The 15,556-nt window shown below is 36.7% G+C and overlaps 1 protein-coding gene across 7 annotated transcripts in view; it reads right to left on the bottom strand.

Moving 5' to 3' along the window:
• Positions 1-15,556, bottom strand: part of NAV3 (neuron navigator 3) — a 600,880-nt gene that overhangs the window by 73,616 nt on the left and 511,708 nt on the right. For 4 of the 7 annotated variants that reach the window (XM_040491360.1, XM_040491363.1, XM_040491357.1 and 1 more), the window contains exons 16-19: positions 14,121-14,609; positions 8,771-8,812; positions 7,208-7,368; positions 1,745-1,933 (exon numbers count right to left, since the gene is read on the bottom strand). In XM_040491360.1, coding sequence (XP_040347294.1) covers positions 1,745-1,933; positions 7,208-7,368; positions 8,771-8,812; positions 14,121-14,609 — 881 coding nt within the window. The remainder of the gene's footprint in view (positions 1-1,744; positions 1,934-7,207; positions 7,369-8,770; positions 8,813-14,120; positions 14,610-15,556) is intronic. The other 3 variants (XM_040491361.1, XM_040491359.1, XM_040491362.1) reach the window with 3 other exon arrangements.

Below are 15,556 nucleotides of genomic sequence, written 5' to 3' on the forward strand. Positions count from 1 at the left end.
CAGTATGCTTGGCAAATTATTTTCACAGTATTGTAAGATGCCTGTCTGTGAAGAGAGTGATAGAATCATCTCAAAAAAGCTATGACTTTATATTGCCAATTAGGTCAATTCTGTCTATCTATTCTGCCACAATCAGCAGACTCTCTGGATATAATCCACTCTCTGTCACAATGAACTCAGTGGTTTGCTTAATATCACAGAAGGTAGTGGCAATGCTGGTCAACGAAATTAGTGCCAGCAAATTAAGCATACAGTGGTGGCCTGAAAACATTAAATCAATTTTCACAGCCATCTAAACTTAAAAAAAATGTTTATTTATTTTTGAGAGAGAACACGAGTGAGAGAGGGACAGAGAGAGGGAGACACAGAATCTGAAGCAAGCAAGCTCCATATGGGCTCAAACCCATGAACCATGAGATCATGACCTAAGCCAAAGTCAGATGCTTAACTGACTAAGCACCCAGGTGCCCCCATAACCATCTAAACTTTTAATCAGAAAAGACTCTAAGAAAGCAAGAAGATGAAAGAGAAAGGAACGAAACTGTTCCCTAATTTTGTTTTCACGACAAACCTGTAAAATTACATCTGCAGGAATTAGGACTGATAAAGTTAAAAATCCTGCACAAGTTCATACCACAAATAAATGGATGGCCAGAGGCTTAAAACCTGGTATGTTTTAAGATCTGGAGTCCTTCTTTTCTATGTTATTATTAAGGACTAGGATAGTTGTCTGATTTTATGTCTGATTTTATTGTGATCTGTTCAAACTTTTATGTTTACCTGTATTTTATCCATAGCTGATATGCTTTATAATTTGTGTGCCACAATTTTCCTTTATGGATACTTTAAAAACTCATTCATTAAATCAAAGAGGAAGTCTCTCAAATATTATCAAATTTCACACTTGAGATTATATAGTGTAGAAAATTATATACGTTTAAATATCAATGAAGCCTTTTTCAAATAGAATTTTTATAAAATATTCACATAGAACCTTATTGCATTGGATAAAGAAATGAAACTTATGAAGCAAAAGTAGACATAATATGAATTCTAATATGATATGATAACAGAAATTAACACCAGAGGGAGTTTCTGAGAATACAAGTTGTCAACGTGTGGTAGTTTCATAAGATAATTTTTCTGGTTTATGTATCTTTATGGTTCTTTAACTGAGATGTCAAACAAAACATCTGCTCTGATATTTGACACACCAGGACAAACAGGCTCTAAAATTATGAAGCTTTCTTTATGAAAACACTGAATTTATTCTGAACTATTCTAGAACCAAGTAATAATCAAAACAATTTCTGGCATATTTGCAAATGCATAGAGAAACAGAAGGTAATTGGGGTGCCCGAGTAGCTCAGTCGGTTGAGCCTCCAACTTCAGCTCAGGTCATGATCTCAGGGTTCGGGAGTTCCAGCCCTGGTCGGGCTCTGTGCTGACAGCTCGGAACCTGGAGCCTGCTTCCGATTCTGTGTTTCCCTCTCTCTCTGCACTTCCACCGCTCTTGCTCTCTCTCTGTCTCAAAAATAAATAAACACTAAAAAAAAAAAAAGAAAAGAAAAGAAACCGAAGGTAATGCAGACTCAAACTTCTTCAAGCTTCAGGGCTCCCTAAATGAGAGTTATACTTACTCATTTATCTACTCTTCAGAAATCCTTGTGATGTGTCTGATGTGACAGTTTTCATCTCTGAGTTAAATAAAGTTAACTTCGTCTTTATTTCCCCCTTCGCCTACCTTCTTCCATGCTGTCTCGGAAGGAGCCTGAATGACTGATGGCACGTGGCCTTTCTTCCAGAGATGTGGCACTCCCACAAAGCTGGGAGTCATCGTAGAGATCGAACGAAGAGTCTTGGGCTGGGATGCTATTTGAGCGCATCATGCTGGGCCCAGGAAGGTTAAATTGAGACAGATTGGTCGGGCTCACTGAAAAACAAAGCACACACAGCCTCGTTATTCTGAGGCTTGGATGATGAAAATAGTAGGTTGATGGAGAGTGAGAATGTGACCCCAATTCTACGGAAATGTGATTTTAACAGGTGTCTCTATTTAAGGTAGGCTGAGAGTCTGCCTCTGAAATGGTCGATAACAGTTTCAGTGGAGTCCCTCTTTTCTCCTAACACTTTCATGGCAAGCAATATGTCAATTTCTAAAGCAACATTAAACAAAGCCACCAAGCAACCTCTCCTGTTTATGCTAGAAATACAGTAACAAGTATTTCCGGCTGGCAATTAAGAAGAAAAGACTGCCTTCATAGAGTCATCAGGTTTCTTTTAGAGAAGAATACATCTGGGAAAAACAAAAATGAAAAGGAAACACAAGGAATCTAAATTTCCCAAGAAGATCCTTTTGAAGTTCCCAACCAAAGACTTTTAGTCATTTTGAGTTCTGAATTTATGTCAGTTCATGGTCAGCACCATCACTGCTATCAGAGTTAGGTTATAAGAGAAGAGAATAATTTTTTAATGAAATGTAATATACATGGTATTTATAGCTCATCATAAGGTGAATCAATCACTTTTTCTGCTGTGTCTAAGACCACAGTGCCATAGTAAGACTGTCAAAAGTACAAACCTGTTATGTTTCCCAAGCAGTACCTTATGTTCATAATTTGAAATACAAATTTATGTACTTAGTGCCAATTGCCAGAGTTCTAGTAACACTCAATTTTTTAGGCCAAATGATGGTCATGAATTTAAAGAAAGATGTGTGATTGACTGAATGTACGACTTCTTTTGAAACGATACTAACTTAAATGTGGAGTAAAAGCAAAGCAGAAAATTAAGAAATATATCATAAATGCTCATATTTAAGACAAGCAAGCTGTTGTAAGTATCCGAGGAAGCAGGCAGGAACCTCTTAAGCAATCACAAAAGCTGCTGGGTGCTTTCAAAGCCTTAAAGAATTTATGTCATTGGCTTAAAATTCATCTGATATCATTTCAAAATCTCCAGGTTTCTTTTTTTTTTTTTTGACACAGGCACTACATTTCTTAATATATAATGACTGGCTTTCAAAACAATGTAAAATAGGAGGCCTATATACAATGAGGTAGACAAAAGGGAATGCATTCTATTTTCTAGGCACTATGCTGAATATTTAATAGATATTGATGAATTAATACACAGAACAATCCTCTGATAGAGCAGTTGTGGACTGGATTGAAAAAAGGACAAAAAGGGAAAGAAATACAAGACTTAGAATTATATTGTGAGTGCATATTACATATAATAAAAAGTGAAAGAAACTATGGATTTGCAAAGTGTACAATCTGTAGGAAAGAAGGAAAGAAAGAAGGGGGACCAAGGAGAGAGAGGAGAAGGAGTGAGGGGGTGGGAGCGAGGGAGGGAGAGAAGGAGGGAGGAGAGGGAGAGAGAGACAGAGAGACAGAGAGAGACAGAGACAGAGAGATTTTTTTAGCCAGCAGTGACTAATTCAATCTGATTGCTGACTGACTGCGAATAGATAACACCGAAGAACATTCTAGACTTGAATATTTATGTTTAAAGTACCTGGATTGGAGTAAATCATCCTATTCTATGTTCACAGTATGAACTGTCTCTTTGCTAAATGAATGAAATATTCAACACATTTATAAATAAATGTATTATGTCAATACATATCTAGAGGTTAGAAAGACATCTTATTCACTATTTGGCTTTGCATAATTCTTACCAAAATGGCTGCAGAGCTAACCAAGTAAATTGTCCTTCTATAATTTCAAAACATAGGACTTAACTCATTCAAGAAATAGGAATGAGGATTAGAGTGAATTTTAAAGCATATAATTTGCCTTTACAAACACTTTTGATAGTGTATCCCTTGGAACTATACCCCTATGCTATTTAAGAATGTTCAGTTAGTATCTATGACGGGTCTGATTTTTTGGTGCTGTGGTTGCATAGAAAGATCAACATGGCATGGCCCTGAATGCAAGAATGGCCACAGGGGGTAGAGGAGGGGGGCTGGGCATCTGACTGAAAAGTAGAAAAAATAATATGTGAATACACCAAGAAAAATTATAAAATAGAAGACAAAAATATGATGGAAAAAGAGAATTTCTATAATGGGACACAAACTAGCACAAGCCTTCTAATGGTGGCCTTGCTTTCCAATTGTTTCAGGCAAATATTCCAATCTCTACCCTTCAATTTCTTCACAAATTATAAATTTGAAAAACGGCAGAATAAATGACCTCTAGGACCCATTCAAATCCAGGAGACACATTCAAATTTCTAAATAAGAGAGATGTAGATGTGACAATATATTAGAGAAAAGGGACCCACTGACTTTGCCTCATATTTCAGAGCAAAGCCACTTTTTAAATTAAATTAAATGTTAATTAGTGGTGATTTGAGGAGATAGGAACTAATAGAAATATGGAGTGGGTTTTTAAATACCTCAGAGTCCCTCGACTTTGCTACTATATCTTGACATATTAGTTACTGGGTTTCTGATATTATTTTAAAATAAGAATATTCATATGAACGCTAATTTTAACTTATTTTGTGGAATCTGGGACTCTAAGAACTAGGTAGAGATTCAAGAAAATTTTATTTGATCTTTTAAAGGAAGAACTTCAAAAGTCTAATATATCTACATTTAGGTAGTTTCTGTTACGGGTGGGTTTAGACAAGAAGCTAGAGCTGTCATAAGAATTTAACTAAAAGATGAATAATTGAACCATAGGTAGATGTCTCCCATCTCCAAGATTCTATGCTCTCATGAGTATAGAAGAATGGGTTAATTCTAAATAGCTTGAAAGGTGAATATGGAGAGGGAAATAGAAACTTCCCACACAAAGTTGTTTATAAACAATCCTCTATACGCAAAAGGGTCCACAAAAACATAGGTGAGAGGCTGATAGTAATGCTTCTACATGCTAAACGTGCAGCAAGGTGAGAAATAAAGCTGAGTAATCGTCACTCACAGCAAGATGACAATGAGTCTCACCAGGTTATGAGATGCCTTGCAAGGACAATGATCAAGAGTAAATAAAGTTTCATCCAAAGATGTATTTTGCTTACTAAGTTATTCCGATTTGTTCTCTTGAGTGGAACAGTTTCTATTATAGGTAACATACATGCTGGGAATTGCACACAAACCAGTTTACTTTGGCAATAGCTTATGGTAGTCTACATATAATGATGTAACTGCAGTTCTCTTAAATTTCTGTTTGTTATATGTGACTTTTTATGGCAATATTTCTAAAAATTTTATCTATTAATATATTTTAATAGGTAGGAATGATAAAGAAACACATTGCAAATGCTGACTGTTAGTAGTAATCAGTTGCTGATCATTCAGAAGAGATAATGTTCAAATTGAAAACAAATGATGACCAAAGCAAAATGCAAGACAATGGAACCCATATTCAAGTTAAAAAATTCCATTTGGTGTATTTTTATAAGTTTAATGATAAAATAATCCTATTTATGATTATTTTAATAGTATCCACTGTTTTGCCTAATGTGTTGTCATGTATGGGAAGGTCTTCCATCATAAGTATCAATGAGTGAAAATATTGAATATGAGAGTAGAGGCAGTAAGATCAATTTGAAATCTACAGCTATTGTCTCTGATAATGTAAGGCATGTTTTCTAATAAAAATGATGAGGTAACAGAGTCTATCAAGTCTTATACTCTCCTCAGTTTTGGTATACATTAAATCAGTCCCTCATAATATAACCTAGGTCTTATGGGTCCATTTCACAGTTGAGAAAATTGAGGCTAAATGACTTTGTCGAGGTCAGACATAGTAAGTGGTGAGGGTTTTTTTTTTTTTTCCAAATAATAATGGAACAGATGGATTTCATCAGAATAATATAAATGAAAAAATAGTGGGGTAAGGATTCAATTACTCAAATTAACATCAGGTATTAAAAAGAATGGTAGGAGACATAAGATACCTAGCAAACAGCATTCCAGGTGGTTTGGGTTTGTTGCAAATGTTGCATAAAATTAGAGTTTATTTCATATTTCTAGGACTCCATAAAAAACCTTTTCAATCCATTTTTGAAGTTAAAATTTTAAGCTTCTTGCCATGTTTTATAATTACAATTCAAAGTAAGTAAAAGCTATACCATTCTTTGCCATTATGAGGCAAAGAAGTCTCATCACTGTGTAGGTGTATATGTGTAGCAACAAAAACTTTGTGTCTAATAGGAATTCATTAGATCATATGGAACCATGACTGAAATAATGGTTTCTCATCGCCAGAGGCTTATTCTGTGTAGCAGGAAGAGTTACAAGAGAAAAGAAATAGCCTTTGTTGTCCTCACAGGACTGAAAATGTTGAAAAGTGCAAACTACTGAAGAATTTGGACAACCGGTGGGTCCGTTATTAGAAAAAAAAAGTTTTGAAGCAAAAAGAAAAAAAAATGAGGCTACTTTATATGTAAATTTATAGAACATAAATCTGTTTTTAAAAGCATTGGCTCTATCAAATTATAGTTGGTACGTTTAGACTTTTTTCTTTATTTTATCATGCTTCCCAATGTTTTCTGTGACATTTACACAAATGATGCTATATGTCATACAAATGAAGCTAAGCACACAAAGTAGCCCAATGGTTAAATTATCATTTTTTTTCATTGCACTTATCCAAAAATGTTCCCATGCAATTCTGTTTATTTAAAGGACAGTTTTAGCTTTAAAATGGTATTAATTTTGATCACTTTTAAAGAAGCGATCTTAGAGTCATGGAGTTATGGGTTTTTTTTTTCTTTTTCTTTATATTTTATGCTTCTCTACAAAAGTATGAGAAATTCTGCTAAGGACTTTAAAAAAACATTTTTAAACAAAAAATAAGGAGCTGTTTTATTGGTTTTTAAGAGGACTCTGAGAAAACTCCACAGGCTTGAAGTCAGGTGGTGTTCTAGGATCACTTACTGCTTGTGCCCCTGATGAGTGGAGAGACTTTTTTTTTTTTTCCTCTTTTGCGTGAAATGACCTCTCTGTGCCTCTGGACCTAGACTGTAAAGTAACAACAGTAGTACCTATGTCACATTGTTGTCATGAGCAATAACCTGCATAACATTTGGGAAGTATTTTGTGAATAGTAAGCCATCAAACAAATAAAAGGTACTGTTGAGGTATCTTTGTCTTGTCTTTAAGTGAAGAATTTTTAAGAGATTCGAGGACTCCTGTGAGGGTAAGTGGTGAAAACAACACGAGGAAATTGGGTTTAGGCTATTTTACCCAAGTTGGAAAAGTGGTATTTTCCTGTCGCAGAAGATGACATGGCAGAAGGGGAGAGCAGAGGTGACTGGCTGCCAGCATCCTGCAGCCCTCCAGTGGAATGGGAACGCAGCCACTCTTTGCCCTCTTCTTGGTTGGCCTGCCGAGACGATGGGGTATATCTGCAAAACAGCACAGCTAAGACACGTAAGCACATCTACAAGGGCAAGGCAATACCAGGACAAGAAAACAATTGAGAGGAGCTTACTATTCAGATTGAACAACATTCTCCAACAGATTGAATCTAATTATAATTGCTTAGTTCTTCCAGATGATCTGACACCATCTGTTTGATCTCACAGGAAAAGAAAAATAAAGGATTTTGAAAGGAAAATTATGCTTCTGTGAGATATGTAGTTGAAAATCATAAGCAATGAGCAGACAGCCAAGTTAATTGAGAAGGACTCAAAAGCACAGTGCTTGGAAGGATGTGAAGAGGGTGAAAGCATGGACTAAATATGGCAGACAGTGGAAGGCCAGAAGCCAAGAGAACTGAAGTGATGGATACAGAAAAGCACAGGAAATGGAACACAAACTGACAGAAATTGTTTGGAAAAAAAAAAAAAGAAAAAAAAGAAAATAAACGTTTATTTCATTAAAATGCCACTTGACATCATGTCCAGATTTTTTTTAAAAAGAAAAAAAAATGGGCTCACTTTAGTGGAAAATAGATTTCTGAAGCAAAATATTGAAATGGAATAATTAATTACAAGCTGTTTGCTATTACTCAGGGACTGAAGAGGGAAAAAAAAAGATAACAGGGAAAGACCTATTTGGCCAGTGCTCATTTTCACCAGAGTAAGTTCTTAGCATCAAAGAACATTCAACTCATTGTGTTCATATGTGTTATACCTCTATTCATAGTTCATTTTATATCCTCTCCTCAGATAAGAGTGTACAGTAAAGGATGGCCATGGATTAAATTTTCATTTTAGTTTTTATGATGAACTGAATGATTATTTTGATATTATTACGTAATACTGGAGTAATTCATATCTAAATTGACCAGCACTCCTGAAAAACAGAAATTAAAATTCCTGAGTTTCTACCAAAAGGATTCTGTAAAAACTCATACCTTAATTACAATATTTGTCCTCTGATGATGAAAATATATTTTCTTTGATTCAAATTAGAGCATCCTTCAACCTTTCAACATTAACTGGCCACATCTGTAGACTATATGGGTTGAGGTTTTGCAAGCATATGCCTCCATGATGCTAAAGTTAGGGACGTCAATTTTTTTTTAATTTACAGAAGTTGGGTTCTGAAATCTACCAAATGTTGCTCCCCCCCAAATAATGGTATTTACATTGGATTTAATGAGTCTTGAGCCCTACAGGTATCTCTAACCTGAGGCTTATCCCACCAAATCTTCAGGCCAGAGAAAACATCAGGATGAAAAGTGATGCCATCCTCAATGGCAGATACGTCATTGCAAACAAAGAAAGAAGAGGGAGAGAGACAGCACACAAAGTTTACATAACAACAATGAAAGGCAGCAATTGTGCTGAGAGAAATATATACCTTAGTCCCTTTTTGGGTAGTGTATTTCTGTCAAGCTGCATGCTGTTAAAACAAAGAAAACCCCTAAGGACATAATGTAAACAAAAACCTCAAAATTACACATCCAACAAAAATGATTCACTAAACTACACAAAATAAAATTTCTGTAACACACATTTAATGTTTAACTTATTGGAAAAGGACAACTAAAGGTGACCAGATGTCCACTGTTGTAACACATTCAATGACAATTTAGTGACAGGATCATGAGCAGGTAGACTAAATGACATGTTAACATTATTCCCCAGTAGATTCTATTTATTTCCTCCTATGGTAGTTTTTGCTTCCCTGTGCAACTGACTAGACTCTCACTGTGATTTCATATGTAGGAGAGTCATGTGTGGAAATCAGATAGATCTGCTCTGCCTAAGTTAAAGTGACCACTTCTAATGGACAGAGGAGAGGTAAAACACCATTTGATATTTACTTTTGTATTCAGATTATTTTTATGAAAAACAAAGGCAGATTTATTCTATTTGCATGTAAGAGAAGAAAAATAATATGTAATAAATATCTGCTTGAAACGTCATGTTTTTTGGCACCATTTATTTAAATACTTAATGAAATTATGCCATCTTTTGGAAATTATAAGTTAGGTATTTCAAAGGTTATACATTGTATCAGTCATTATTTTAAAGAATCTCAATCGGTCATAGAAAGAGATGAAAGGATGTGTCTGGAGAAAATGAGAAATGGCCTCTCTAAAAATAGAAGAGGGTGTCCACAGGTAAACGGGACAAGTCTAGGGATTTCTGTTATAATCTCTGGCATGTGGATAACCAAAGAATAAAATTAATTTGAATTTGCAGAATAATAGCTCTCTTCCAGTAGAACCCCCAATGATCAAAATTAAATACACAGGATATGCATGATGGGAATGATATAACACAAATGCAAACACATCGACTTGAAAATCAATCACTCAAAATCAAAGCTAAAATGTTTTCTTCTGTGGGTACTCCATTATTTAGCACTGCTGTAGAAAGCCACCAAAGGCGTTAGATGACTTTATTTATAGGGAATGTCCACCTAAGGTAATTACTCAGTTATGTAGAGGCTAGTTCTAGTGTACGTTTTGACTACAGAAGTTTTTTGAATAGTGTGGATAGGCAAACAAAAAGGAATCGTATTGAACAAATATGAAAAACCTGTAAATATGAACTACGGTTGTGCTAAAGAATTAATATGGTCACAAGCCATTTTAAAGATGACCTTTGTCTTGTGTGCAAATTTATTAAAGCTTAACATTGCAGAGGAAATTGAAAAGAGGCATTGTTTGCCAACATTATCAATTGTATAACATGTATATGTTTCTAGCACATAGAGAATTTAATGGAAAAAAAAAACCTCAGAAAAAATGCATTTAAATTTGCCAATATAAGTTAAAACTTGAAGTAGAAACATCTGTTTGAATCTGGATATTAATGGTTTTATAATGTAGACACTTCTCACATATCCCGAAAGGTCACAAACTCACTGCTTGCAGGGCCAACAGGCAGTGGGAACGAGGGAAGTAAGGCTCTCAGCCAGCAGTCTGAGGAGGTCACGTACTGTCTATTTAAAGGCAATAGATGCTGTGCAGAATTGTGCAGGCAAGTTTGCTCCATGTGATATGTAAAAACAAGCCAGCAATTTCTAAAGGTGGTTACTACTTTCAATTATTTTTTTAATGTTTATTTACTTTTGAGAGAGAGAGAGAGCACAAGCAGGGGAGGGGCACAGAGGATCCAAAGTGGGCTCTGTGCTGTCAGCAGAGAGCCCGATGTGGGGCTTGAACTCACGAACTGTGAGATAACGACCTGAGCCAAAGTCTGATGCTCAACCGACTGAGCCACCCAGGCACCTCAAAATTATTTTTACAGTTTGGTTATTTTACAAAAAAAGAAAACAAACCAAACAAAATAACCGTAAACTGGTTGTGGCTCCAGGGCCATCAATGATCTGGGGCAGCTAGAGAGAAAATTACTGAAGAGCTTTTGGTTATTATTTATTATTTTACGATATTTTAATGAAGAGGGATTTAAATTAAAAAACGACTGATTCAATAACATTGAGATGTGAATATATCAATAAAATATTTGAAATTGTAGATAAACAGGTAAGGCATGAACTTATACACATCTCTATCATATCATTCTAGTTACTTTGTTTTAAATATTTATACTCTAGCACACTTTCTCTCAGATGGCTCTTTGGTTTCCTTAGTGTTCCCAACATGCTGGTCCCTGCTTAATTAGAATTAAGCCAGGATGTCTGATAGGATCTAATTTTCTCTTCAATAGATCATAAACTTTCTTGAATGCACTTTAAAGGATTAGAATAAATTGCTACTGCCTGCAGTTTTGTTTCCAAGAAAGGAAAAGTACAACCTGTCATATCAAAAATTATTTTGATCCAGTAATTTACTAGGAGGAACTAATTAATATTTATATCACATATTATACCTATGAAAGTATTTTATTGTTCAAATTTAATATTCATCAGTACATTTCACTAAAAATCCAGGGCAAAATATGCATTTACCTAAAATTAGTCTTTTTGGGGCACCTGGGTGGCTCAGTCGGTTCAACGTTGGACTTTGGTTCAGGTCATGATCTCATGGTTTGTGGATGCAAGCCCCGCGTCGGGCTCTGTGCTGACAGCTCAGAACCTGGAGCCTGCTCCGGATTCTGGGTCTCCCTCTCTCTCTGCCCCTCCCCTGCTTGTGCTCTGCCTCTCTCTCTCTCTCAAAAATAAATAAACATTAAAAAAAATTAAAAAAATAAAATTAGTCTATTTAAGATTTATTTTAGAAAAATTATTTATATTTTTAATACTGGGATACTTCCATTGGTAAAACTGGTCTATTTCAAAAACTGAACAACAATAATAACAAAAGATTTGCTTAAGGAAAATAAGTAACTGCATATTTGCTGGTGTATTTCTAAGTGAAAATGTATATTGGCTACTGCTAAAATATAAATCAAAGTAAAATACTAACGTTGCATTTATATCTATAAACCTCAATGTTATCATCTGGTTTGATCTGACGGTTACTTGGTTATAAATAGTTACTTGACTATTTTTGATATCTGAATGCCAAAGAAATAGGTTGATGGCTCAAGGGTCAACTTGTTGCAGCCATATTTATGATTTAAAAAAAATCAGTGTTTTGGAGGGTGATACGGGTTAATAAAAAATCACCTATTTGCAGGGTGCTTAGTTTGGTTATAAAAGTGTTATTTGGATTTCTCACATATGAGTACACAATCAAAGATACAAACTATAGACTGTTAACAGATTTTCAATATAGAGTAAAACCTTGGATTGTGAATAACTTGTTTTGCAAGTGTTCTGCAAGACGAGCAAACCTTTCTAATACATTTTAACTTGATAAATAAGTGATGTCTTGCAACATGAGTAGTACGTGATGCCAAACGTCACATGATCAAAACTCAGCCAATCGTTCTTGAAATTCGATTTGATAGGAGTGCTTTCGATTACAAGCATGTTTCCAGAATGAATTATACTTGCAAACCAAGGCTTTGCTGTAATTTGATTTACTTGTTAAAAGTTTTGAAAATGACATCTGAGGATACCCATTCGCCTGAAAGGGCAGAAACTCAAATCTAAGATGCTGTAGAAAGCCTAACTTCTGAGATAGAAAATGAAATGAAACAGTACTTACAACCATTGTTTTTTGTGTATGCAGCTGGTCTTTATGCCTGCTATCTATCATGAGAGAACTAGAAGGTATATAGATGCAAACACCTACAGTTTAATCTCTATTACCCAGTTCTTTGTCTTGTGTCTCTTGGTCCAGTTATTTATTTATGCAGAAAAATGTTATTTTGTAATTAGCAGCCCACCATAGGAACTATCAAGCATAAATATTTCAGTTCTAAAATTCTTGGGTCAGGGGGATGTCTTATGGGCATTGCTGTCCATGTACCATGAGGGGGCAGGGATGTACGGTGGGATGGAAGCAACGCTCAGCATTTTACAAAGACAAGAGAAACAGAAGAGCAACGGGAAATCCCGGATTAAGGGACAACCAGTGCCATGTGGTAAGAGCCTTAGTTGACCTTTAAAAAAATGATTCTGGGAATAAGGCTGGAAGTCTGGAAAAGAGGAGATATGTCAGAATGACTAACAGACTGAACAAAAGTTTAGGAAATGATCTGAGGCATTTTTCATCGGCTAGTGGTGCTTTCCCCAATAACATAATTAAGACATATGGCCAAGACCATTTCTGAAAAGTTGTAGGTGTGTCAAGAAACAAATAACATTAAGTTAATCTTGGAGAAAGTGGCCATTTCAGGGTATTTTCCTGGGGGAAAGAGTCAGTACCAAAGTATCTGAGAAAGGATTTTTGGGGTGAGAGAATCTAAAGGCATTTTGGTCAGCAGTGACACGTTCTGGTAAGTATATTAGGTAAGGAATACCTTCTTATGTTCTTTTTAAGTTAAAAAAAAATCTCATTAAACCAATGGGAAACACCTTGTAATGTGATTTATTCTCAAGGGGCCTATTTTTTTTTTTAATTTTTTTAACGTTTATTTATTATGGAGAGACAGAGAGACACAGAGCATGAGCAGGGGAGGGGTAGAGAGAGGGGGAGACATAGAATCTGAAGCAGGCTCCAGGCTCTGAGCTGTCATCACAGAGCCCGACACGGGGCTCGAACCCACAAACTGCGAGATCATGACCTGAGCCAAAGTCGGTCGCTTAACCAACTGAGCCACCCAGGCACCTCAAGGGGTCTATTAAAAATATCACTGCTGCTACTAATTTTCTCTAAGCATTCATACCTGACAATTGACTTTTTTTTTTCCAATTCAGCTAGGATTCTCCAGTGATCTTTTTGCTATTTTCCCAGAGAAGTGATAATAAAACAAACTTAACATATTGCTCAGAGCATGATTGTCAAATCCATTTACATTCGGTCTTTAAAAATACTCAAATTATCATAAGGAGCTCTGTTATCTTGGAGCTCAGGCCAAATCGTTAACATGTCTGGAGAAGACATCACTTAATACACAAACACAGGCTTTGAATTTTATTCAAATCGCCTATCTGGTATATATGTACGCATTCATATTAAGAAACAATTATGCAACTATTCTATCCGTGATGGCTTTTTCTCCCCCCTTCTACATACTTGGTAATATGCGCAAACAAAAGGCCCGTTAATCTCACATCCCTTGAATCCTCTGTTCCCTTGCGGAGTGGCTCTCCCATGGACCTCAAGGGAATTTAGTGGGGCAGAAGGGTAGGCGCAGCGTAGGGAGGAGGCGGCGAAGACTTCGTCGATGCCTCTAGGAAAGCTCACCTTTCTGAGAGAGTAGATCTCACACTACCCGTTCTCATGAGCAGGCTTTGCACCTCGTGAGCGCCTGTGGTCAGTCCGGACAGGGAGCCATGATGGCTGAGGGGGAGGTCAATAGACTCAGAGCTCGTATGGAGGCTAGTCATGGACTGGTAACTCGGAGTGTCCTTGCTGCCGGCAGAGGAACTGCTCAGATTGGCAGCCCACACGAGACCACCCGAGGTGAAAGAGTGAACCGACGCCGGGCTGGAAGCCAACGAGTGACTTAAGCTTATAACGTCTGTAGTTAAGTCTGAGGGTTTATTGAAGAGAGGGCTGCTGCTGCCACTCAGCCCACCAGCACTGCCCATGCTGCCCGTACCAGACGACGGTGACTCCAGACTGCCTTGCCGCGCTAAAGTGGTACTAGGACTGGGCATTACTGAGGAGGATTTCACACCCTCAGTATTAGGTGCAGGGGCAGATTTGCCACCTGCCTTGGCACCAAACAACCTAAAAGAAAAACAAATAACAACTTCAGTTGTTCCAAGAAACCGACATCCACACTCAATATTTAGGGTTACAGTACACAGAGCCAAGCGTGCTTCGGTGTGCCCAGCCACCAAGCACTTCCCGTCTCCGTGTCAACGAACGTTACGAGCTTGCACTTCTTAATGTCGTGCCAAAAAATGTCTCGTATGACCATAAGGGTCAGTCGGTACTGGGCCGCCGCCCGCGCCGTGGGGGGAAGCGGGCAGAACAAAAGGAGATCAAACATGAAAGTCCCTGGCTTTCACAGTTTAAGTGATCATGAGAGTCTTTCAAGAAAGAGAGCTTGAGCACATTTGCTGGTACCTATTTACAGAGCCATTATAATGAAACAACTTCTACGCATTCGGTACGTAACACTTAAAATCTTTTCTCTCTTTTCTCTCTCTCTCTCTCTCTATTTTTTTTCTCTCTCTCTTCTAACAGTCTGCTCAAAATCTAAAAGGAATGCTTAAGGCAAGGTTCGGGAGGTTATGTTATGTGGCTGGTGGCTTGAGTGGCTGTCAGAGAGCAGTTGGTTAGAAACAATATTGGACACTGTTGGCAACATGTTGGTTTGTGTGCGTTTTCCTCAAGAAAGACCAAAGGGTTTTATGTCAGTTGCCAGTGCTATTCAAATACATATTTATAATAGTGATTTGAAACAGAGGTGGTGCTAACTTGGATGTTGGAGTTCAGTTCAGAAAACATTTTAGTTTTGTAAATGAAGCAGATGATATCATCGAATTTATGTAAATATGGAAATAAAGTGATATGGAGTAATGGCATAATGATTACTAACTAATTAAGTTGCAATGAAATCCATATTTCCTACAGTGAAGTATTTTATGGCGAATATGAGAAATTGTTTCATAGGTAATGGGCCACTGGAGGGCACTATTGGCTTTTATTTAAGCAAGAGAAATAATTAC

This window comes from Herpailurus yagouaroundi, unplaced genomic scaffold (genome assembly GCF_014898765.1).
Source record: "Herpailurus yagouaroundi ecotype Mexico unplaced genomic scaffold, PumYag 182, whole genome shotgun sequence".
Lineage (NCBI taxonomy): Eukaryota > Metazoa > Chordata > Mammalia > Carnivora > Felidae > Herpailurus > Herpailurus yagouaroundi.